The 25462-nt window shown below is 35.3% G+C and overlaps 3 protein-coding genes across 6 annotated transcripts; 1 reads left to right on the forward strand and 2 right to left on the reverse strand.

Moving 5' to 3' along the window:
- Positions 1-6571: 6571 nt before the first annotated feature.
- On the reverse strand, positions 6572-8251 carry LOC118747885 (transcription factor kayak-like; the record flags this gene model as incomplete). The annotated part of the gene is given in 3 exon segments (XM_036482088.1): positions 6572-7129; positions 7203-7588; positions 7653-8251. Coding segments are annotated over 3 exon segments (1095 nt in total), but the record flags the coding sequence as incomplete, so codon positions are not given.
- A 2808-nt stretch (positions 8252-11059) lies between these two features.
- LOC118747884 (UTP--glucose-1-phosphate uridylyltransferase-like) lies at positions 11060-16330 on the forward strand. Of its 4 annotated transcripts, none has more exons than XM_036482084.1 (9): positions 11060-11327; positions 11411-11502; positions 11659-11664; positions 14282-14425; positions 14482-14687; positions 14763-14988; positions 15063-15201; positions 15600-16009; positions 16085-16330. In XM_036482084.1, exons 1-9 carry the CDS (start codon positions 11075-11077, stop codon positions 16190-16192), a joined length of 1584 nt encoding a protein of 527 aa, XP_036337977.1. In that variant the 5' UTR covers positions 11060-11074; the 3' UTR covers positions 16193-16330. The 4 variants fall into 4 exon arrangements, with proteins under 4 accessions (XP_036337977.1, XP_036337978.1, XP_036337979.1 ...); XM_036482085.1 differs by having other exon boundaries at positions 14285-14425; XM_036482086.1 differs by lacking the exon at positions 11659-11664.
- A 324-nt stretch (positions 16331-16654) lies between these two features.
- Positions 16655-18986, reverse strand: LOC118747887. The gene is made up of 3 exons (XM_036482090.1): positions 18377-18986; positions 17303-17499; positions 16655-17233 (listed from the first exon to the last, which is right to left on the reverse strand). The coding sequence occupies exons 1-3, from the start codon at positions 18917-18919 to the stop codon at positions 16885-16887; spliced, it is 1089 nt and encodes a 362-aa protein (XP_036337983.1). The 5' UTR covers positions 18920-18986; the 3' UTR covers positions 16655-16884.
- Positions 18987-25462: the final 6476 nt, after the last annotated feature.

A 25462-nucleotide genomic window follows, 5' to 3' on the forward strand; every position in this document is an offset into this window, starting at 1 on the left:
TGGTCAAAATATCGCACTCCTATTATTTTGTGGACAACTGTATGTATGTAGATGCATACATACATTTATTAAGTTTTTAATGCGCCTTTAAATTATTTGTTCTATTTATAAATGACGTTTATCAATCTAAATGTTTCTAGCGATTCTAAATAAAATATGCCAAAAATTTGTAAACAAACTTTCCAAACTGATAAGGTTGAACGCTGATTATTATAAAAATTAAAGACCTTCACCAAAGTCAATAGTTAGTTAAAATGTTTTGTTCACAATTTAAATCTAATGTCCAGCCCATTTTTATACCCAACGCATGTTTGCATATGGCCATTTTAATGACGTTTTGGAGGCATTTCTGGCCACGTAAAAAATGTTCGTTGCAAAGCAAATCATATATGCGCGTTTCGCACGATGTAGAGAGTAAAGGTGGCGCCCATCAGTGTTGCCGTTGAGAATTTTCAGAAAGTCGTAAACAAGGGTTCATTGACGATAAAAAGGGTCAACATATTATTTTTGCTTTTCTTTACTAGTAAAAGGATAAGTCCGTTGAATTTAAAAAGAAAATAGTTTTAAGTGATGCATTTTTTCGTACTTTAAAGAGGAAATATCTTTTATTAGCATGGTTCTGTTAACATTTCCTAAAAAAATCTCTGAAAAGGGGCAAAAGTCGCACATAATTTTGGAAAAGTATAAAAAAAATCAAATGTTTCAAAAAGTCGGTTCAAAGCGCATTGGCGCTTAAAAAGGGTCAAATTGCGCCTTTAGTCGCACAACGGCAACACTGGCGCCCATCTCCGTACCGCTATTCCACTCTCAGTGAACTTCACAGAACCACTGTTTGTGGTATGACGTCACACTTGTCAACTTTTTTCATACAAAATTTCTTCTTCCGTTCTTGCTCGCGTTTTGGCATTTCTCTAATGGGCGCAATCTTGTATTCTATCATTCTTAGGTGTTTCCAGTAGAAAGTCTACCGCGAGAAAAAAATTAAATTCATATATCTAATTTATTTATGGGCCAATCTTCTTTTTATAATATACACTGGTTATTTAAGCAGAAACATTTTTGCGAAAAATGATGTGGCTAGGTGGCGCCAGGGTCGAGATATTTTGAAAAGCCGTATTTATGCTTTGATTTGTTTTAACAAAACTTTTTCAATGAATATTTCAGTAATGTATCGTAAGGTAACGTCACGTCAGATAGCTCAGCTGATTAAACAAAAAGCAGAAAAGATTCTTACATTTAAAAACGTGGAAAACTAACTTTAAATATTTAAAATATTACAAAAATAAAAAAAATTGCCTCCCGATTCGCAGAGTTTTGCAATTTTGTAACCCAAGTCAAAATCTATTTCTGTTCTTTGTAACGTCACGCCGGCGCATATCTTTACTAATATCTTTAAATCACTACTACCAACAGTTGTAATATTTTTATTGAATAAAGAGCCATTTAATTACTATGTAAATACAGAAAAAACCCTTTTAAAATTCTGACTTTTATTTTATTTTATTTATTTTTTTTTTACATTTTAGCATACAAATGTCACGTAACGCCACATATACTATTAGTACCTATATAATTCATATATGCACACAATAACCTCTGTGAAAGTCGAAGTAAAAAAGTGTGCAATAGTCTATAAATTTAATAATAAAACAATAGGCAAATATTTAATAATTTGCAATAAGTAAATACTGAAGCAAACATTAACTGAGAGGTATCTTATCGTTTGGTATGTATATGAACGAGCCACTGGCATTAAAATATTTACAATAAGAATCCTATTTGCACAAGTAAAGTTTATTAAATAAATCAAAGAAAGTTAAAAACAAATAATAGCCGCTGTGGTGTAGTGGTAAGCAGTGCGCGCTTTCACTCACCAGCACCTGGGTTCAAGCCCTGGTCAAAGCAACATCGGAAAAAATTTAGAAAAAGGTTTTTCTTAACAGCGGTCGTCCCTCGGCAGGCAATGGCAAACCTCCGAGTGTATTTCTGCCATGAAAAACAGCTTCTCATAAAAATACAATCGCCGTTCGGAGTCGGCGTAAAACTGTAGGGCTCTCCGCTTTGTGTGACAACATCAAGGCGCACGCCACAAACCGGAGAAGAAGCTCGGCCAAACACTAACATATGTGTAAGCGCCAATCTATTATTATTATTAATAGCACTATGCATATAACCTAAAGATGTGCCAAACTGAGCTCCTCCCCTGAGTATATAAGTTGTACGTCCTATTATTTCTCACAAATTTGTGACGCTATCTCTGAAGTTCTTATCTTATTTAATCAAAAAATTACGCCTATCAGTCTAAAGATCAATAGTTCTCTGAGCAATATTTGTTAGTTTGACCTTTTCACTTTGAATTTCTAAAATATTTTTTATCTGAAAAGAGGTTGTAAATATATATATTTTTTTATCTCTCAAGCACTAAAAGCTTTAACTACTTTATCAATTAAGTGCTGAGAAAACAAAGGTCTAAAACTATAAACTCTTTGCCGTAGGCAATGTGGGTACTTTTAAAGCATTAATTTTAACATGTTTGCCCTTGCTGTGAGAACTAAGGTTTCTTCTAGGGTTGTTACGAATATTCGCTTTCGCAACCGCGGAGCTTCCGCATTTATTTTAAAGAGTAATATTCTTCAATAGATGCACTAGATGCATCTCTAGTTTTAATTTTACTTTTGATACCTTTCATGAGCATGAAATGGTATTATAACTTTGGTCCGATGTTTGTAAGTACCAGAACAAAAAGAGATAGACCCATTAAAATGTATACTTATCAGAACGTCGAGCTGAGTTGATTTAGCCATGTCCGTCTGTCCGTCTGTTTGTATGCAATCTAGTCTCTCAGTTTTCGAGATATCCGGATCAAATTTGGTAGGTGGGTGTATTTTTATAATGTATTAATCATTTGTCGGAACCGGAAGAATCGGACCACTATAACATATAGCTCCCATACAACTGATTGTTCAGATATGAGGTTTTCCTTATAACTTCTCCATTTATGCAGCTACGAACATGAAATTTTGCAGCACTTGCACCCATTATCAACAGAATACTTACAGTGAAAATTACAAAGATCGGTTCACTATAACATATAGCTCCCATACAACTGATTGTTCAGATATAAAATTTTTCGTTATAACTCCTCCATTTATATAGCTGGGAACAGGAAATTCCGCACTATTTTCAATAATTATCAACAGAAAACTTACAGTGAAAATTAAAAAGATCGGATAACTATAACCTATAGCTCCCATACAACTGATTGTTCAGATATGAGGTCTTTTATCATGTCTCCTCCATTTATGCAGCTAGGAACATGAAATTTCGCACCATTTTCACTCATTATTAGCAGAATACTTACAGTGAAAATAACAAGGATCGGGTGACTACAATATATATCTTCCATACATCTGATTGTTCAGATATGGGACTTTACTGTAAAACTTCTTTATTTGAACAGCTAAAACCGATAAATTTCGTAAGATATTTTATAAATAATAATACAAAGTCTACTGAGAAAATTGTCAAAATCTATGCTGTATAAGTTTTATCTCCTATAGCACTGATTGTTCAGATACCAGTATTTGCGATATATCTCCTTTATGTAGGAAACTAAACCCAATAAATTGTGTTACCGGTTTACATACCGATCACATAGCAGTGAAAATCACTTAGATTGATGCCTTATAAAGAATATCTTCCATACCTCTGATTGTTTAGATGCGATTTTTTATATAAGTATGTAGCTCCTCTATCGATGTATGCAGATGTATTCAAAAGCAGTAATCTGTCAAACTAAAATTTGCAGACGTTCATGAAAGATATGAAGCCTTCGGCATAGCCGAAGACAGCGCTGCTCTTACTTGTTCTTATTATGATTAAGTTCCGTGTTTTCTTGTATTACTTAGCAGAAAAACACACCAAATAATTTTTTACCGGCTTTTCTATGCAAATACTCCTCTGTGCGGTCGAAAACAACAACATTTATTTTAATTTTGTGATAAATGTGAAAATTTGCACGCAGCGAAATAAAAACAAAATGGAATGTGAAAAATTTGAGTTAAAAATTATTAAATTTTGCCCCCCGTCTATTTACCTAAACCACATAATTTACTCACCTAAATTATTTATTAAAAATACTTGATATTCGCATTCGCGTCCACATCCGCGGATGTTAGCTTTTAAACATCCGCATCCCCATTCACATCCGCGGATGTGTAAAATTCCACATTCGCAACATCCCTAATATATACATAGATACTTATTTTATTGTCCCTTTATTTGAGTAATTTCACGTGCCTTAGTTTCAGAATGAGAAGTCGAAAGTAAATGTTAACATTCAGGATTGAATTAATTTTAATTATGTATACATTTTATATAAGAAGATTTAAGCACTTGTGTGTCTTTTATCAGATAAGACAAACAATTAGGGCTTGAAAAATGGCACGTTGTCTAAATGAATAAGCATACATTATTATATGATTTGTAGTTTGCTTTTAACTTACTATTCCTCTCTTGCATATATTTTATTCGAATGTGTGAATTTCTTTTGTTTTTTTTTTGTCAGAAAAACTACACTACTTTATATTACATCACTACAACTGCTTGTGGGTTTTTAAGTTAAACTAAAACACTATGCTATGAGTAACGAGTCGATAGACCATTACGGTAGCATCATCTATATGTATGTATATGCGATATGTTCAAACCAGGAAATCGTTGCCCTTTTATGCTCTCTACTAGTATACATATTTATCCAGCAGCGCCATAGATTTCGCATAATATAGTTTCCTCAAAGCCGTATTATTTTTACGGGAGTTATGCATATCTAGTGCCTTCCACAGGTTTTAACATGCAGCGAAAATCTGGACGATGGATAAGTTCCAATCAGTTGGTTCATGAAGGATGACAGTATTTCCTTATAACCAAAGTTAAAAAGACTTATCCCGCTGTAGTTGGGGCAAAAATGGAAGGATCTCCGTTTTTGGGGGTTAGCCATAGGAGGCTGAGATTGCAATCTTCGTATGTGTATTCTCAGACCAAATTGCGCTTAACAGCTGGTACATGCTTCCAGCCGAGGGCTTCAAGAACTTAGAGACAGTGTTACCAACCACTTAAAAACTTTTCCCTTAAAAATTACCCTAAAACAATCTCCCTCCAAAAGTTCCCTATTTAAATACTTTTTGTGTGCGGCGTTCCATTGTTTTTTTTTACGCTTAAGTGGCCAATTTTCCTTGGTCAAATCTTTTGTTGACGTTTTTAAGGCGGAGCTAAAAAAAACTCGATTTCGCTGACCGTGCGTGCATGCCTACCACGCTGACTTCTCTACACTTTGAGTGAAACAGCGTCTAAGTTAGTTATCGTTATCGATATTGTTATTGTTATCGATATTGTTATCGTTATCGATATTGATATCGCTATCGATATTGTAATTGCCGTTATACATATAGTTATCGTTCTAGATTTTGTTATCGTTATCGGTATTGATATTGTTACCTCTATCTTCAATGCGCTGTGCAATACTCTATAATGTAGATTACCAGCCAATAAAACCGCTTCTACATACAGTATCGGTCATATCTATAGCACGCCATTTCAAAGTGATATTGTGTGCAACTTATGTTTATTTATTTGTTTTTGAGAATTTTCAATTAAAATACAGTTCTTTCTCTAACAATCCCCAGATAAACTCAAGTTTAACAATTTGTAGAAAACTTCGAAAAAGTGCAACAAATTTTCACCTAAATTTCAAACTTTTCTCTCGGAAGTGTTTGAATTTTTCTGAATACACAGTTTTATAGCCCAATCAATTTTAGTCTGATAATGTGCAAGTTTCATGTGACTGAAAGTTACCGTTGATTTATTAGAATTTTTTCGCCAAAGGCGTTGCGGTTTTCATCCATATACAAATAAATTGAGTTTATTCATTATATGAAAGCCAATGCGACAAAAAAAAATTCTAAAAAATTGACGGTAATTCGTAGCCACTTTAAATTTGCACATTATCAGACTAAAATTGCAGTGGCTAAAAAACTGTGTACTCAAAAAAATTCTAACACTTCCGAGAAAAAAGTTTGAAACTTAGGTGAAAATTTGTTGCCATTTTTTTAAGTTTTGTACAAATTGTTAAACTTGGGTTTATATGGGGTTTGTTAGAGAAAGAACTGTATTTTAATTGAAAATTCTTAAAAATAAATAAGTAAGCATAAGTGGCGCACAATATCACTTTGAAATGGCGTGCTATAGATATGACCGATACTGTATGTTATCACCGAACCCCAAAGGCTTGTCAATCTTATGGATCTCTCGCACTTCTTTTAATAAAATCTACAGCATGTCTTCATAAATAACCAGAAATCGTCCAAATTTGCAACACAAAAGTTCTGAGGAAAAATCACATAAATAAGCAATTTTATTTATTTTTGTTGAGTTTCTTAGTATTTACATTGCAGAATACCACTTTTTCGCGTCGGCTCTTTTACTCTACAGACAAGCTTTAATTTTTCTTAAACTTTCGAGTACTACACACTCATTACTACTTTGGGTTTGTTTCTTTTGTCTCCGCTGCTTTTGTATCATCATTCTCGTCGACATTGCATTGCTTGCCGAAGCGTTCCTCACAGATAGCGCCATGCTCACGAAACTCCTCAAGTGTGGGAAAATGCGCAAAAAACACGTCAGTGGAAAATAGTTTTTTCGGTTTCGTCTTCTTCTTCTTCCCCTCCGCATTATCTTCCACTGTGTTGTTCGTCGTCGCCTTGCCCGTTACGCGTTCACTCACCGAACGTTGCATGCCCCAAATAATTGGCGAACTCTTACACATCAACAACTTAATGCAACCAGCCTGTCGACCCTCTTGCTGTTCCACATTCTCAATCATTTCAGTGATGCGCTCTGTTAGTTGCGTATCCAATGCATCGTTCAAGGTGCGACGCATACCCTCATTCGGATTCTCTAGATACCAATCGATTGGCGTACCCTCACGTAAGGCACGCGGTTGATGTCCATCCTGCTCCCCATTCCGTTGGGCTTCTGGGCGTACGCCTTCGTCCTCGTCATCGTACGGTGTCGTCGGGGATGGTGTGTAGCCAGCGCTGGTATGTGTTGGCGCCGTAAATGCATTACCAATCTAAGCTCATTAAGAACGAATAGAAGACAGTATGTATGGTGAAGTATAATTTAAGGGAGCGATGGCTACTTACCGCCTGCGCAATCATAATTAATGCATTTATTGCCAGTGCACCCAATTTGGTAGCGTCGAAGCCAATCATGCGCAATACGCCTGTAACGAATCGACTGGTGCTGAATTCTGAATTACTGAGCGGTTCTCTTGACTGCTCGTCACTCTCATCCGTCTCTTGTTGTTGCTGCTGCTGCTGCTGCTGCTGCTGTTGTTTGTAACGATGCCTGTGCTTTACATTCGATGGCTGCTGCTCCTGCGAGCCTGTGTCCTGTTGCGATGCATCCGATTCACTATCGGCCTCAGCAGCGTTGGTTTGCTTCTGTTGAAATAGTGACATCAAGTCTGGCTTTTTATTGCCAAATGCCATCGCCACTAGATTTGCCACATCGGCGGCTGTGTTGATGCCTGCGTGTAGAATTTTTTTTTTTTTTTAAGAAAATTGCTTACTTTTATTACCAAGTAGATTTACCAAACATTTGACCTGCGAACTTTAAACCCTGGCCAAGATTTTCTGCAACGCCGCGTTTGTTAAGCTGCTTCGTCGGTTCGTTGTGCTCGCTTGCACGGACAAGAAGTATAAGGCAAAGGATTTGCAAGCAACCAATTTTTTTACAGCGCATTTTTAAATTTTCTTCTACAGTCCTCCGGCTGCTAGCCTAGTATATGAAATCCAAAAATTTCACGATCTAACCGCAATCGCTCCACATGCAAGACTGAATTTCTTATGGTTACTTGGATGCGCGGGCTTCAATTATTGAAGAAAATTACTTTTGCCACGCAATGTTGCACGCAGTAAATGTTTAAATGATTGCTGTGGTCGCTTTTGCAATGCTTTTGCTGTTTTGTCACCAATTTATTTTCTTTTCTTAAAACGCATGCATTTGCAAGGTTTATTGGGGTGTTGTTGCTGGTGACTGACTTGGTGTCACTTGAGCGCACTTCGTTGTCATTTTCGTGTCTTTTTGTAAGTTTTTTAATTATTTCAAAGAGACATTTTCGTTTATGCATAGCGAGTTTTACTGTTATTCCTCATCATAAATGCTATTTCACATATATTTGGACGCATAATTCCGCCACACAGAAGAGATTACATATATATCATAATAAACCTTAAAACATCGTTAATAGGAGTCCTTTTAGCATTTGACTTACACGCTTGGCTAATTTGGTTAAAAAAAAATGCTGAGATCAAATAAAACCTAAAAAAAGGTTTCTCTTTGGATTTTTTTTTTTTAGTTTTGAGCGGTGCCGTTATTGGAGAGGACCATCGATATGTAGGATGGTAATTAACTTCCAAGTCTCGGATAAAGATTGTATTCCGAAACTTGTCTTTTATTTTGAAGCCAGAGTAGGTGAAGATTTCTAATTCCCGCAACCTATGTAGCTCTCTTGTGGGGTTTAACAATAAGATCTGGATGTTTAATATGCTCAGAATATGTGCATCCAAATGCTTTCAGTCAGAGCTCTTTTAGGAACACCTTCCCATTAAAAGCTTTATCAGAAAATCTACTTACAGCCATACCATTCGAAAGTATACGGGAATATGTGTTTCCAAAGCAAGGGAAACGTGTTGGTGCTTGTCTTTAGTTGTAACTGCGTCATTATTAGTTAATTTTAATTTTCTCCTTTTAAGAGAAGTTCAATCAAAAAACCTCTAGCTCTGTATATTTCATACAAAAAGGCTATACGAAATTGGAGAATATGGCTTCAAAAATTCTGAAATAAGGGGTCCTAGAAACTTTTCTTTATAATTCTGAGAGACAACACATACTACTCATAACTCCAATGTAAGTAGTTGTCTATCTAAGTCTTTCTTGATTTCTTCATGATCCACCTTGACACCACCTTTCCGATAGAAAAAGAATTATCGAAATCGGTTCAAGTGGTTCAAAGGTATGGTAACATACATAAAAAAAATATTCCGACGAATTGATAACCTCCTCCTCTTTTTGAAGTCGGTTAAAAAAAGCTCGGAGCGAAATAAAATTGCAGAAGTTAAGAGCGGAGCGATGAACAGAAAACCTTTGCTCCGAAGCACTGGTGTTTATAATCCTTCGTAGCACGGTTTTGCATTAGTTATTGTCAACTTACGGTAAGCTGAAGAAACTTAAATTCTTATTTATTCTATTGTGGTTTTGATTACTGTAAGAAGCTAATCACATACTCGGGCATACAGGGAGCTGCCGTATGCTTATGGACAGAAGTAATAGGATGCAATAATATCTACAGTTTCACATACAGCCCAGCGGATTTAAAAGCTCTGAATTCTGTCACACACAACTCGGGAACTGTAGTGAGTTGCCGCAAATCTCCTTAACGTGATGGCAGAGCAGTTCACCTGCCAGGTAATGAAATGACGGATGAGCTTACAAGGAAGAGCACTTCCCTTTCACTTTAACCGTCATAGAAGAGGCAGGGCATGTGGCTCGCTACCTGCAAGTTCAATATTCAGGTATTCTTCTTCTTCGAAGCAGGCGAAAGGCGGAGACAACTGCAAACATGCGAAATGGCAAAGCTTATTTGGCCGCAATGGGATGAGAAGAGATCGAGGCAGCACCTCATGCTGAGCAGACGATAGGTCTGTTTCGGTACAGGACGTACGACCGATTAAATCACTCTAGGTAGGCACGCGTAATAACTTGGGGTGCCGTTTAACGACTTTTGCAGCAGCTGCAGAGACGATTAGGAGCCTGAATCAGTAAGAGTAAGGCACATACTTTGCAAAGTTCCTGCACTGGGAAGGATTAAACTAAGGCTCATAGATGCTGAAACCATTGGAGATCCTAGCGATTTAGCGGGCTTAAAGATGCGGCGATTGCTCAAATTTGCCAACTGCACACACGAGATCCCTAGTGGTACCTGAACGTGCCCTATCGTGGGCCTAAGTGTGCTGGTGACCCCACCGGCAGCCACTTCAACCTAATTAACTCACAGTTAAATGAAGAAGAGTTGAGAAGTAAAGCAAGTTGTAGAAAGTGTTCTCTAAAATGTTCATCCTATTAACCGTATTCAGCGGGGTGTATCCACTGCCGATCGCCATTTTCGTCGAAATACGAACACTGAACTTTCCGTGGCTTTCAGGACGGTCACGTTATCCCAGAGAGATTAATTGGTCAATAGAATTCTCCTGCATATGGATGTATGTGTAACACCCTTACATTACTTATTTGCCAAACACAGTCGCTCTATCTGCTCCGAAATTTCAAGGACCTGCGATCCAAACACAAAAACGCCTTTCAAAGTTTCGAAAATTTCAAAATGTAATTATGGCTGTGTTCAGAAATGCATGAAGCTTTTTTATTTCTAAACTATAATTGCGCAACTAAGTTCCAATTCGGCATTTAAACGTGGTTGCGCATACTAGACATTATAGTTTAGATATAAAATCTGCTGATGCTTTCACTTGATGCATTTCCGAACACAGGGTAATACAAGCACACCTAGGCTGGGGGCTGTACACCACCAGGTCATAGATATCGTCGGTGATACTGCAAAACGACAAATGACAAAACTGTCTACCTTTGGCTGATGAAGATGAACGATTGCCAGAAGCGATCAGATACAGATAACAGATCTATTAAGCAACAGAGGTAAATAGTGACATAGTTAGAACGTTTTGCAGTATCATCGACGATATATTCCGAAGCTAAGAAATTTTTGCTGAGGTCACTTCGTTGTATGCATCACCAATTTTGCGATAAGAATGATCAGGGGAAACGAAGAATCTTTGCGCACCCACCAATAATTTCAGCAAGTGCAAATATCTGAAAATTTTGTGTTGCCATGATAACGCATGCTCATTTCATTAATTGATTAGCTTTGTTTAATTTTAATATGCACAACATTATTTCCTTGAACGGCACGTGCATATAAATACATATTTGATAACAAATGCAGACTCAATCATTTATTTGTATATTTAATGGAATATTTTTTTTTTTCTTTGGTTTCTTTAAGGTACGTGGCCACCAAAGAGCGCCATCTGACTCAAAAGAATTCCATGAGGTGACCAAGCGCGATGCACTCAAATCGCTCGAAAATGATTTGGATCGGTTGTTGCGCACTGCGCCAGCGGAAAAGCGCCCCGAGTTGCAAAAGGAAATGGTGCGATTCGCCGATTTGTTTGGACGCTTTCTGCAAGAAGGTAAGTAAGTGGTATGGAGTTGCGATTGCTATAACACATACTTACATTTAAATAACTATGATCCCCTTTTTCCACTAAAACAGAGGGTCCTTCTATTGATTGGGACAAAATTCAGAAGTTGCCTGCGAACGCCGTCATGGATTACTCCAATCTGAGTTCGCCTAAAAATGAGCAGGTAACATGCCGACTTGATTTTATTTTTGCGTATACATATTTTTAATTTCATATTCTTGTATTATTTCCATTTATTAAATATATATGCCTGTTTCTATTCAAACTCTCATTTTTTGTATGTGAATTGGTGAACCATTTTGATTCTGGTGTTTAATAGAACGAGGTAACAAATTGTAATTAATGTTTGCGATATTGAAAATGCCAAACCTAAATACTTAAATTATTTCTATAAATCTGCTAGTATAGCAAATGCTTTTACTTGAATTTCGACTGGCTTTTGTAATGTAATCTACATACATATACATAGCAACTATAACCACTTTCCACTTTCCTCGTATTTTAAATACATACTTTTCATTATCGAATTTTCTATTAACTGTACATATTTTTAAATATTAACTTTTCACTTTTACTATTCTGCGTACTAATTGCTTCTTTCGAATACTTTCCACCAGCGCTGGTTTATGGTTGTAAGTGTTTTATACATTTTATCTAAACTTCTACGAGATATCTAGCGTTGTCTAATGTTGGCCGATATTAAAAATTTGGAAAAGAAATGCATTGGTTTGTAGTGAGCTTGAGATTCCAGCAAGCAAAGAGAAAAATGCAAAATTTATACAAAATACGACTCTTAGGAAATTAAATTGTTAGGCTATTCAACATAGAAACGCTGGTTATTTTTACAATATTTCGAAACACCATTGCCACATTTTAGTAGCTTTTAATTTTCTTAGCACTTTGTATAACCAATTGGCATTCGAAAGTAAACAAAAAAAAACATAAAAATTTGGTAAAAATAATCAAAAAAAAAAAAAATGCAACTTAAACCCAGATTTTTAATCTTACTACTTCATATTTAGCTAAAATAAGAAGAAAAACCAGTGAGTGAATTGAAAATGATTTTAAGGAGTATTTTTAAAAAAGTATACGAATTTTTGAGGTATTTATAAAAGTTTACCACCAATAAGTATGCAATGCTAAAACTAGAACTTGCTTTAAAAAAAATTTAAAGGGACATTTTACCAATTTAAAAACCTCCTTTAAGCAGACCTTGTCCATGTATAGTATGCCCATGTATAGCAAACATTTTAGTTAATTTATCACTTCGGGTTTTTATAGCCAAAAATTAGTTTTTGAAAAGAAAATAACATACAATTTTTGATTTAAATTTTTAGGCACTCATAAAAAGGAAAGTTAATAGTTTCTTTTGGAACTAAAAATTCCCGCTATGACGCTATCTCTGCCGCAAGGTTCGGTAAATTCTTAAATGTGCCCAAAATCCCAAAAGGCCAACGAAAGCTATCCAAATATAAAATACTAAAAAGTTCTGAGAATACTAAAAGTTTCCGAAATTTGAAAAAAATTTTCGAAAACTCTCGAAAAATTACGCAGGAAGAATCTCAAGGGCTCCAAAAAAGTCTCGAACGAATTCTGAATGGTCCCGGGAAAATCTTGGAAGTTCCTTGAAGGTTATCTAAAAGTGTCGAATAAGTCCCAAGTAATTCCGAACTACCCGAAGTGTTCGGACAAACTCCCGAAAAATTTACTTAGAATCACTGAAATTCTGAAAAAAAAACTTAAAGCTTCTGAAAGTTAAACAGGAGGAAGCCCAAAGAGCGCCTAAAAAAACCGCAAATGATTTCTGAATAGTCCCGAGAAAATCTTGAAGGTATCGAAAAAGGTATCCCAAAAATAATTTTAAAAGGTCCGAAATATCCTGGAAGAATACTTGAAAAATTCTGAAAGATCTCGATAAGTTAATTATGTTGGTACTAAGAATCTCCGAAGTTCAAAAAACTCCCAAAGTCGAAGACGCAGAATCCCGAATGACCCGAGTAAAATTTTGAATGGTCCCTACAAAATCTTGAAGTTTTCGAAAAATTCGGAAAGGTTCAAAATGTCTGGAAAGTCCAGGAAAAATTCCAAAAGGTAAAGTACAAGAATTTCCGATGTTCAGAAAAAATGCATGGAAAGTTAAACTCGAAAAATCCCGAAGCCCGAAAAGTTCCGAGAAAGCTCTGAATAGTCCGAGAAAAACTTGAAATTATGGAAAAAATCGACAGGTCGCGAAATAACTCCAAGTGTCCTGGTAAATTCCCAAAACAGTTCTGGAAGGCCCACAAAAAAGTCACAAAAAATTAGAGTGGTTCTGACAAAACCTTGATTAGTATCGATAAACCCCGTTTTCTGGATCAAGAAAAATTTCAAAAAACCGAAAAATTGTAATAATTTTCTGTCCTAACAATTATCTTTCAAACTTTGGGCCGTTTTCTCAAGTAGCTTTTAAAATTTATCTGCCCTTCAAACAAATATTTTGGATTTTTTTTTTCCATATTCCTTGATCAAAGTAATGGATCTACTGAAGAAATCACTTATATTGAGGGTATGTTAAAGGGTATATTAATGCGGTTTTGATTTCAAAATCTAAGCGTAATTTTCATTAACAATTATTTAAAATCGTGATTTGAATTTTTCTCTAACTTCAGGACATCTTTGACTACATGCAATAAAGCTAGAGCGGTATACATATATATGCATACGTATGTATGTATATCAAAATGTCACTTTAGGCATTAATACTAGCTTCTAATTTACATACCTTCATATAAGTACGGGCCTTAAAATTCTCCTTTCTCAATTTTCTTCTTTTTTCGCTTCTATGCATTTGAATTATTATTGGCTTACTTTCATTCTGTTGTTCTTTTGTTATTCGTCTCTTCAATCACTCCAACAATAATTTACTGATTCACGATACTTAAATGTTTTCTTTATCTTCAAAGCAGATTCGCACAATGTTAGACAAATTGGTTGTCGTAAAGCTGAATGGTGGTCTGGGTACATCTATGGGTTGCCATGGTCCTAAGAGTGTCATACCCGTGCGCTCCGATCTAACGTTCCTCGATTTAACTGTGCAACAAATTGAGGTAAGTATTGAATATAAAATTTTCACATAACCAAATTTTACCAGCATCCATCGTAGCATTTGAATAAAACATATGATGCCAATGTACCGCTGGTGCTTATGAATTCATTCAACACCGATGAAGATACACAAAAAATCATTCGTAAATATACCGGTTTTCGTGTTCAAATTCACACATTTAATCAGAGCTGTTTTCCGCGCATCAGCCGTGAATCCTTCTTGCCAGTTGCCAAAGATTTGGATGTGGAGAAAGATATTGATGCGTATGTTGTTTGAAACCCCGTATTTATTTAAGTATATAAATGTTCAGAGAATACATTTCAAATATTTCCTTACAGCTGGTATCCACCCGGTCACGGCGACTTCTACGATACCTTCCGCAATTCTGGTCTGCTAAAGAAGTTTATCGACGAGGGCCGTGAATATTGTTTCCTTTCCAATATTGATAACCTGGGCGCTACCGTGGACTTGGCCATACTCAATAAATTGCTGGGTGAGGAACGTTCTGCACAACCTGTCGAATTTGTGATGGAAGTCACTGACAAAACACGTGCTGACGTCAAGGTAGGTTTGCTAGAAATAACTTTTTTATTTTAACTTTTAAAACGTATAAAAATTGGTTTCTTCTACTTCTTCAGGGTGGTACTCTCATTAACTTGGAAAACAAACTACGTTTGCTGGAAATCGCACAAGTGCCAAAAGAACATGTCGACGACTTCAAATCAGTAAAAACATTTAAATTCTTCAACACCAATAACATCTGGGCGAAATTGGATGGTAAGCAGGAGAAGAGTGTCTTGCATAGAGTTCTAGTGAGCTTTCAGTTTAGCGCAAATATGTACTCACCGTTTTATACATTCTTTTCATACAACAAAATAAAAACAATTGATATCAGAAATATGACACTTACTAGGGCTGTTCAGGATCAATGTGCATATTTGCATATTTCGGCGCATTTGTAAATGTACAACCATAAAATGCAAACGGTTGCCATGGTAGCAAGCAAAAAATTCGTAAATGCAAATGCAAATGCAACTCCAAGACCATTTGCACAATATCCTGAACAGCCCTACTATGCACATACATATATGCATATGTACATATTTGCTAAAACTCAATAACATCACGCCTAAAATACTGCAATATTTTTACACATGCCATCTAATTTTTCACAGCTATCGATCGTGTACTCCGCGAGCGCACGCTCAAAATGGAGATCATTGTCAACAACAAAACAATGGAGAACGGTGTACGCGTAGTGCAACTGGAAACAGCCGTTGGTGCTGCGATGAAGTGTTTTGATGGCGCCATCGGCATCAATGTGCCACGTTCACGTTTCTTGCCAGTGAAAAAGACTTCGGATTTGTTGTTAGTCATGTCAAATCTGTATCACCTGAAAAACGGCAGTCTCGCCATGTCACCACAACGCATGTTCCCCACCACACCGCTTGTTAAGTTGGGCGAAAATCACTTCTCAAAGGTGAAAGAGTTCCTCGGTCGCTTCGCCAACATACCCGATATTATTGAGCTTGATCATTTGACGGTGTCCGGCGATGTCACATTTGGACGCGGTGTGTCGCTTAGGGTATGTTTTTTTTTTTTTAAATATTATTTCAATTGATTTATTTTTTCGTAACTTAAAATTCGTTTTCCTTTGCAGGGTACTGTTATTATTATTGCTAATCATGGTGATCGTATTGATATACCAGCTGGTGCCATTCTGGACAATAAGATCGTCTCCGGTAATATGCGTATTTTGGATCATTAAAAAAGTTGCAGATCGCCGATGCTGTCCAAAAAACGCAAAGACTTCCTTATGAAATAAATCAGGAATTATTACGTAGAGTAGTCAGTTGCATATTTTTATAAGTGAAAAAGTTCAGGTGAAAACAAATAAAAAAAAAAATAATATATTCATAAAAATGTCGCGCGGGAAAAAGTTTTATAAATCAATTTCGCAGGCATACATAAGCAATCCTGTAGATAATCGTGTATTGTTTTAAAATTTCCAATCGTTACAGGTAGTTTTTAAAGCAAAAATGTGAAAATTATTATATTTTAAGTGCAATTAAGAATTAAAAATTCCCAAATTGTTTTTATTTCGTTTGTTTTGTGTATCAGTAGGCGTTTTGTTTTTTAAATGCGCCTGCATCATGCCAAATTGTAGACGATATTTTTGCCAAATTATATTTTGTAAAGTTTAACTGTTTTCTAATAGTTATTGTGTTACTTATTTGTAGGTTTAGCTTGCAAAATACCCTTTAATTGAAGCCACATACTTACATTATATACTATGTATGCATACCCACAGCCAGATTGTTAAACAATTTGTAGAATAAAATTCGAAAACTTTAAATTTATACTTATTTTATCTTTGTTAGTAATTTATTTAAGGGTTTTGGTGCCACATCCCTTAGCAGAAGTACAGGAAAGAAGAAAACAAACCAGAGAAAACTTCATTCACTCCACATCCAATAACGTTCGACTCGAACTGCAGCCATCCATATATTCTTCTTCTTCGCTGAATAGCTGCTCTGCGAACGGCCCAAACTCCATGTGCTGCGACTTGGAGCAGCCCCATTTCATTGCTTCCTTGCAAGTAATATCCAAATTGACGCTGAATTGGTCGCGTGGCCATTTCGTTGGCCATACAAAGTCATTGGCGTCAACCTCAAGACAAGAACGAAATAGTGAACAAATTTTCTTCGAACCATGCATGGTGAATGTGAAGAGTGTTTTGGGCACACGCTTGGTATTGCTTATATCGTTGCCGTATACATAGATCTCGCTGAGGCACTCCCAAACGCGTCTAATTGGGGGAAAAAAATATTCAGTTATCTTTTAGTTTTCGGCAAGTAATAGAAATTGAGTTATTTACTTGAAAGCTTTTCCTGTAATATTGGCCATTAACATTTCGGAGAGTATGAGGAGCAAGTTGCAGCGCTTTTCTGGTTGATCGCGGGATCGACTTTTCGATGTCCATAGCATGCCCAGCCAAGGGCCTCTCAACTCCACGACGATGCGGCTGTGCAATGGCATTGCGGCGGAAGAGATTATGGTAGACTTGTCGAATTTCTGGAAATTTTGAAGAATTAAGATTTGGAAGATGTGCATTACTGCAAAAGACCATAAGTAAAACTACTTTTGGAAGGGTCTTTTTTTTATTTTTAATAGATGACTCGTGCTCGAAAGTAAAAGGTTATCCCTCAGAACTTTGTCGCTTCTTCACTATAAGGAATCCCCTACGATCCTCGGCAGTCCAGAGGTTCATAAACACAACCGGCAAGCCATGAACTGCATTCACAGGGAGTTAGTCTCGACTTACACCGACTTCCGACCTGTGAATAGCTTTTTGGGAACACAGCCACCAGACGTGGACCGGACAGAACTTCGTCTTCCATAGCCCAGCTTCGTACTGGATAATGCAGCAGGCTAAACTCTTACCTGAGTAGGATAAATGCAGATGTGCCCAATGAGCGCCTGGCATGCGGAGAGTTAATTCACGACTCGCGGTACCTCTTCACATGCCCCGTAAATCCCCCTCAACTAACGCCTCTCTCCCTATGGACCAACCCAGCTGGAGTGGCACGAGCCGATCTAGGCAAGGCTAAGTAGCCGCTAAAACAATAACAACAACGCCAAAATCCTGTGAGGAGGATAGCCTTCGCCGGTAAGTGTTTGATTTTCGTACCGGTCAACGACATTCATGACTCGTGTTTCAAAGAGAATAGTTTCTCTAGGCCAATTAAAATCTTCGTCATCTCTCGCGCCGTGAATGCCGTCATCGGAGACCTACCACCATCTAACACAGATGAACAGCTCGAGTTGCTCGCATGGGACCCGCGTTAATTTGGCACAACCCCTTACTGAATATTGAAGGAGTTTAAACTGCTATCACGTTACTAACCACATAAATCAGTCATGGGCCAGCCCCAACAGTACTTCCATTTACCTTAAAAAACCGCATTAACGTCAAATTGTGCAGCAACCTCGCATGCTGCGAACGTCGATCTCCAATCAATTCATCGACCATGTCATAAAAATGCAGCAGAAAAGTATTGATCTGCAACACTTGCGGGCAAAAGGGATCATTGTATGAGCTGCGTAGCATAGGCAAAATGCAACCACAGAAAGTGGACTCATAACCCGACTTCACATAGACCTCGGTCGCTTGTTCGATCGTTTGTAAGGCTGCGCACTCGTAACTACTCGCATTGGTGAGCTTGGATTTATGCAATGCCTTCTTGAATTCGTGCATTACGAAGGCATCGTTGGCGTCACGCAGCCGCTTCGAAGTGCCGCGTATACGATTGTGATGCCAAATATTTATATAGCCGATGATCTTCTCGAGCAACTCGATTGGCAGATCGCAAAGATTGAGCGGTGGATTTGAGTTGTCCACGCGATGGCGTACTTTGAGCTGACGTCGTGGTACCTTGGCGATGGGTTCATCGTTGGATTGATCGCTACCCGATGTGCACTTCAATTTTGGCATACCGAAACGGTAATATTCACAGAAAAGTGTTATGTAAATAAAATAATTTATTTTCTAGTTGATTGGAATTTGTCGATGCAGCGAAAAGCGTGAATCACTAGACACACAATGAACTAACAAACAAAACACAAAAACTACACAAATTTAACCGTTCCCTCTTCGATATTTTCTTAAGAATTATGACAAATTTTGAAATTCAATTAACAATAGTTTTCAAATACTGCTGAATAATATTTACATAAACAGAAATACAGCAACAAACGGTAACAGTATTTTTTATAACTACAACATAACTCACACACGAAATTTTCAGTTCGAAAGTTTGCATAGAAATTAAAAATTATGAAAATACGAATTGAATCATAAATTTTGAAGCGAACTCGCTTTTCAAATTTATAAATGCATTTTTCCGTTGTCAATTTTGACAAGTATACTACTCATTTTGTAGCGAGTGTTACAAATAATTAGAAAATAATTATAAGTTCAAACAACTAAATAAAATTACTGTAAATTAAACTCATTATCCAGCTTTTAGTTAAAGATTTATTAATTAAAAATGTTATATGAATCTTATACGAAAATATTTAGAGTATAATGGGCCAATTTTAACAGTTCAAACTTTTGGTTATATTTTGAAATAAACTAATTTTACAAAGGAATTCAACAAATTGAATTGCTTAAGTTTTAATAATTTTTAAAATAAACTACATATAGCTAATATTTTGTGTATAAGAATATATACTAGGTGTGTATGTATTTATATATAATTCGGTTAAATTAAAGCTTTAGGTATATATGTCTGTATGTATTTTAGTTAATTTAATAATTATTATAAATAGTACTCAAGTTTAAGTGTAAGACTAAATACACATACATTTATACATGTAATTTTTAATTGAAATATCTTTGTTTGCTATTATTTTCTTAGTTTTACTTCTTCTTCTTCTTCTTCTATAGACCTTGTACATAAGCATTGCTTTCGATTTCGTTAAGTAGTTTTTTGTAAGCCTTTCCCTTGAAAACTTGGTGCTGTATTTTGGATGATTTTTGAATTGATTTATTAGGAAATTTGCTTTATTGCATATAAATATTTGCATTTGTATGACCGAAGCACTTAGGTTAGGTTAGGCTGGCTGATTTGAAAGACAAGTTAGACAAGTATAGACAAGTTGTCGTAATGTCTCCACGCTTATGCAGAATGTGGGCAGATATACGTATGGCCGACGGCTAAAAGTTAATTAGGCTCTGCCCAATGCACAAGAAAGGCGACCCTGCCATATGCACGAATTACCGCGAGACCGACCTCCTAACCACCATAAACCAAGGGGTCTACTCTGTATTGCGCTTCGAAAAGCAAATCATTCGGATTCGAATACTCGGCACTATGAGCTTGTATTAGTAATTGCCGAATCTTCGAACAAGCCCGTGTGAGAAGGATTGATTATATTAATTAGGAGATCGGTCAGTATTGGGAAAGTCCTCTTCGAGTTACAGTCGGTGTCAAATGTATGTGTACACCTTGTCGTAATATAAAATTCACACTTATTTTAATGCAAAATTGTTTTGATTAATATTTATGAAAATATAGTTCATTCTATAACATAAACCACAAAAGCAAAGTTTCACACTTTATATAAAGTTCAAAAAAATTCAAACAATTTTCATCAAAATTTCAAAATTTTTATACAGAATTTCTAGAAAATTTTCGAGTTTGCAGTTTTATAGCCCGTTCAATTTTAGTAAAATAGAGTGCAAGCTTCAAGGCGCTGCAAATTACCTTTGATTTTTTATATATATATATTTTTTTTGAGGGTGTCGCGCGTTTTCTTCCATATAACGCGTGATCAAAATCTATTTTTATATGAAAGAAAATGCCCAACACCCTCCACAAAAAAAATTTAAAAAATCAACTATAATTTCTAGCGACTTCAACGGGCTACAAAATAGCATACTCGAAAATTGTGTAGAAACTCTGAATAAAAATTTTGAAGTTTTGATGAAAATTGTTTGAATTTTTAATGAAAAAATTTTTCATCAAAATAATTGTGAATTTTATATCACAGCAAGGTGTACACCAAGGTACATTCAACAGGTAGTGTCAGTAGAGCAGCTGATTTGATTTATTTTCAAATTATTTGGTCTCGAAAATGTCCAATATTTTTAATTTTTTCTCACAAAAATTCTGAATTGTTAAAATCCATTTGCATGTGAAACCTTTTTCCATACAAAACATGCGATTGAATAGCAGCTTTTGGAACGTTCGCACAACTCAGCAGCACAACCGCTGATTACTGGCCCTTGTAAAGGATGGATCAATGCTTCGAGAAGCAAACAAATTTGCTAGGAAAGAAAGTTGCAACAATTTTTATTTTTTCCAATTTAATTTTTTTATTATTTATGTATTTCACATGGCATCCTTTGATTTAGAAGAAAAAATTCAGAACAGTTGTTGACACTTTCGATACCAGACGCAACAACAAAATACACGCAAATGTTGTTTTTGCTCTACTGATACTACCTGTTTAATGTGCCTTGGTGTACACTTACATTTGACAGCGACCAAAAAATCCCTCTCAAACTTGTTTCGATACGTTATAAATGTACCGTAAATGGTGTGTATGTACCGAGTGTACCTTCAAAGTAGAAAGCGCAATTGTACCTACTTTCCCATTACCGGGAAGCACTGAACAGTGAACTGCTGTGGTAGGTAATCGGACTTTCAGGCTACATACTTGTGGGCGGATTTAACGGAAGTTGTGGGTAGGCGGGTTTCATTTACAAAAAAAAAAAAAAAAGTTAATGACATTGCAAACAATCGCATGCTCACATTTCAAAAATCCACTTACATGTATTCGTGACTCATATAATTATTTCGATAAAGCCATTTTCTCCCATATCTACATACATATGTCCATACATATATTCATATGTATGTATATTAGTTTCCTATTTATTCTCCATACATATATTTAATCTATGTTCATAACTATATCTACCTTTCCCTTATGATAGCTACTTATATGGACCTTTATTTTGGCGTAGAATAGTCGGCAGTTAAGGCAAAATTCAATGTTACAAAGGGTCTAGGGACTTTCTAAAAAGTTAATATAAAATGGTATTAGGAGTATAAACGATGTATAGTATATAGAGAAATGCAGCACGAGGGATAATAAAACTACAAAAATATTAGATAAAATTTGTAAGAAGTACTTTTTATGAAGGTATGTGCTTACTAAGTATTACTTTAGCAAAAATGTGTATTTGTATCTATATAGGATTTGGTACGTTTTTTTTTCTTCTTGTGTATACATCTTAGAGTAAATCAGCTTAGCAAAAGTGTTGCTTCGCGTATGTATTGCGTCGTCAGTTCTTTTTTTTTCGAATTTTGTATATTTATTATTTTTGTGAATGTGGTGCAAAAGGTAAAAGTGCATTGCATTTATTGAAAAAAAAAAACAAAAAAAATGAATGGCTGAGGGTTTGGTTTGCTTAAAAAGGGTTCAGTTACACATTTCTCCTTAATTTTTTGTTATAAAGCTAAGAAAGATCTGAAGACAATTAATTTTGACATCAATATAATTTGCTATTTGAGTGTCTACACAATTTATATTGCACATAATTACACCGTGCATTAAAAAACAAAGAAAAAAAAAAAACGAAACTAGGGACGAAATATAGTAAAAGTACGTTACAGTCTTTAAAAAATCCAGTGCAATGTAGAGTAACAATATGGGTAGCAAAAGAAAAAGAAAACTCTGTAGATTAAAAAAATTAGAAATTTTTGGTTCTCAAGGACGAATGGGTATTGAAAATTTCCTTTAACTATTTATATATATATTTTTTGTTTTAACTAATAAAGTTATTATTAAAGGGTTCAACAAAATTCGGTCGTATTTTATTTCATAAAAAGGGGATGACCTAATCTTATAGATCTTTTTAAGCAGATTTGAGTTGCATTTACAAAATTTTTCTAGCGCGTCTAGTTTTTGAAAAACAAAAATTTAGTTTTCCGTAGAAAAAACGCGTATTAATGAAAATCCAATTCGTCTGATGGATTCATGTTGATGAGTTGATTAAAAATTAGTGAAAAAATAAAAAAAACTCAGTTCTTGTTTTCCTACAAATACGAAAATCTGAATCTATGAATTGAAGCCATGACTTCTTAAAATACTTTTAAATATAATACACCTTAAAGTAAAGATCGATTATTCCTTATTTTAATGATACATTATGCAGATCTGTAGCTTAAAATTAAAAAATAAGCGACTTCCATTTTAAAATTTAAGAAGGGAACCACATAAAAAATAAAAAAAAATTGGGTTAGGCCACTTGTGCTCTCATGGCCTCAATTTATTTCTAAAACAAAGTGATTTCATAAACGAATCAACACTAAAAAATCAATATCCCAGATTCATTTAGCCAGTTTCTGGAATGAAATACTCAAACATTTTCTTGTTTGGATCGCAATAGAAGTGCAAAAGATACATTTTAAGAGACATATTGACACCCATCTCTTTGAAATTAGTAAGCATATCTTCGATAAGTTCCTCTTGGTTAGGCGCACGAGTACTCTCGAGAAACACTGAAATTACATTTTTCAGAGAAATATTTGGAGTCAAAATCAGAGTACGAAAATAAACTGTACAAAACAATTCCCATTTGCTTATCGATCATCATATCATTTGTGGTTTTGTACAGTTTTGTACATAGTCAGAAACAAATTGTAAGATTCACTGTCATTTTCCCCAACTAGAAACGTTTGCTTTTCGTTTGTGACAATTGTGCCATAGGATGATATCACAAACGTTTCAATTACGTGAAAAATATTTTTTCTGTAAATTTTCATATCCAATTCAATTAAAAAACATTTTTATTTTTTTATTCATTGCAGCTATTCGTTTTGTGTTTAGTTATTGCATATGTGTACATACTTACATATATTTTTCTCTGCACGATTCATTTCGTTTGTTGTTTCGTCTGTAACTACTAAACTACTGTAGTGTACTATCGCCAAAGTGAACTCAGCCGTTTTGTTTTCGTATTGTACCGAACTGTTGAAGTAATAAATGAAATGAAATAGTAACGTACAATATAGTTTATTTTCGTACCCTGGTCAAAATCATGTTGAGTTAGTTTACGGATTAGGCAGCCAACGAAAATACCTTCTTTGTTCTTTGCAAAACTTAGTTCTGGAAAAAAATTCTTCCAAATAAGCGAAAGCGTTTCCATTCTTCTGGAGTTTCGTAATGAAATTCTTTTTCAAACCAAACTAAATGTGCAGAATTAGAAGACAAATACGGTCAGGTTGAGCAAGTTGAACAATCAACACATTTTTTCTCCAGATGTGAGAGAGTTACGGGTCGGCCCATCTTTGCGATTATAATGCGTAGAATAAGCGATGGGGACGAATGGATGTTTGTTTAGGGCCTTTGTGAATTAATGGCAAATAGCGCATATTCAAAGTCAAAATAAGGTCGACTCTTAAGATAGTTGCAGCTTTTTGACATACTTTTCAATTGAAGATTTGTAAAAAAAATCCATTTTCAAGAATAAAATTTCAAAGAGCATTTTCAATACAATTCGTCCTTGTGCGCCAAAATTTTTTTACCTTTTTAATCTCTTTCATTTGATACCCATTATACATTGCACTGAATTTTTAAAAATCTTTCTCGAATTAAGCATATCAAAGTCCTCTAAAAAATCCTGACGTCTGAGGAAAAAACTAAAGTCGCAGTTTTACTACATTCGGCACCTAGTTTCGCGAGTAAATATATCGATTTTTTTCGAAGTAAAATTGACTGTCGCGCGGTGTCATCCTTTGGTAACGAGACAGAAGTGAGAAATAAATTATCAACTGAATAGGAAAAATAGTACAAACCAGATTGTATACAAGTTAAAAGTAGATAATAAATAAAGAAAAAGCGCGAAAATGTGTTTAACCTAAAATTTTTATTAAAGAAAAATTAGCATAAATTTACAATTACAAATAGTTTTGGTAGAGTCAAAATGCCACGGCGCCGTTCTTTTATGGAACTACATATACATACAACAAATTTAAATCGTGTACAAATTTCATAACGGCGCATAAGAATAAGTTTCAGAATACACTAGAGGGTACAGTGATTTTACACTTTTTCGTTTCTTCTTTTTTGTTTTGTTTTTTTTTTTAGTTAAAGTTTAAGTATTGCTATGCATGACTGTTTTTTTTTTTTAAGCAGTAGTAATTACTTCCAATTTGCATGTTACGTTTGCCTCCTCTTAAAGTAAGTCAGTTTGTATAAGTGTACATACATAATTACATAGATACATACATACATCGTATTGCATTCAATAAAGTAAAAGTCGCATTACAAGGCTGTCTGTCGGCGCATTTCCTTTTCTAATAACATCTTAAATAAAATGTCGCCGATGATAGATAAAACATGCTGTACTTTACTATATACATACATACAAATCTAACGCTTAAGTACAGCTCCATTATGCACGTTCTTTGATGCATACTAAATATATTCACACATGGACAATATTCATCTTTACTGCAGT

Source organism: Rhagoletis pomonella, unplaced genomic scaffold (assembly GCF_013731165.1).
Source record: "Rhagoletis pomonella isolate Grant_MI unplaced genomic scaffold, Rhpom_1.0 Rhpom_scaffold_00012, whole genome shotgun sequence".
Classification (NCBI taxonomy): Eukaryota; Metazoa; Arthropoda; class Insecta; order Diptera; family Tephritidae; genus Rhagoletis; species Rhagoletis pomonella.

What these genes read in the sequence shown, in the direction of transcription:
- LOC118747884 (XM_036482084.1), top strand. Translation starts at nt 11,075, where the DNA reads ATGCAGACTCAATCATTTATTTGTATATTTAATGGAATATTTTTTTTT. An exon ending in CATCTGGGCGAAATTGGATG is followed by an intron (nt 15,202 to 15,599) that starts GTAAGCAGGAGA and finishes AATTTTTCACAG; the next exon opens with CTATCGATCGTGTACTCCGC. An exon ending in GACGCGGTGTGTCGCTTAGG is followed by an intron (nt 16,010 to 16,084) that starts GTATGTTTTTTT and finishes TTTCCTTTGCAG; the next exon opens with GGTACTGTTATTATTATTGC.
- LOC118747887 (XM_036482090.1), bottom strand. Translation starts at nt 18,919, where the DNA reads ATGCCAAAATTGAAGTGCACATCGGGTAGCGATCAATCCAACGATGAA. An exon ending in CGTTAATGCGGTTTTTTAAG is followed by an intron (nt 17,500 to 18,376) that starts GTAAATGGAAGT and finishes CAAAATTTCCAG; the next exon opens with AAATTCGACAAGTCTACCAT. An exon ending in ATTACAGGAAAAGCTTTCAA is followed by an intron (nt 17,234 to 17,302) that starts GTAAATAACTCA and finishes TCCCCCAATTAG; the next exon opens with ACGCGTTTGGGAGTGCCTCA.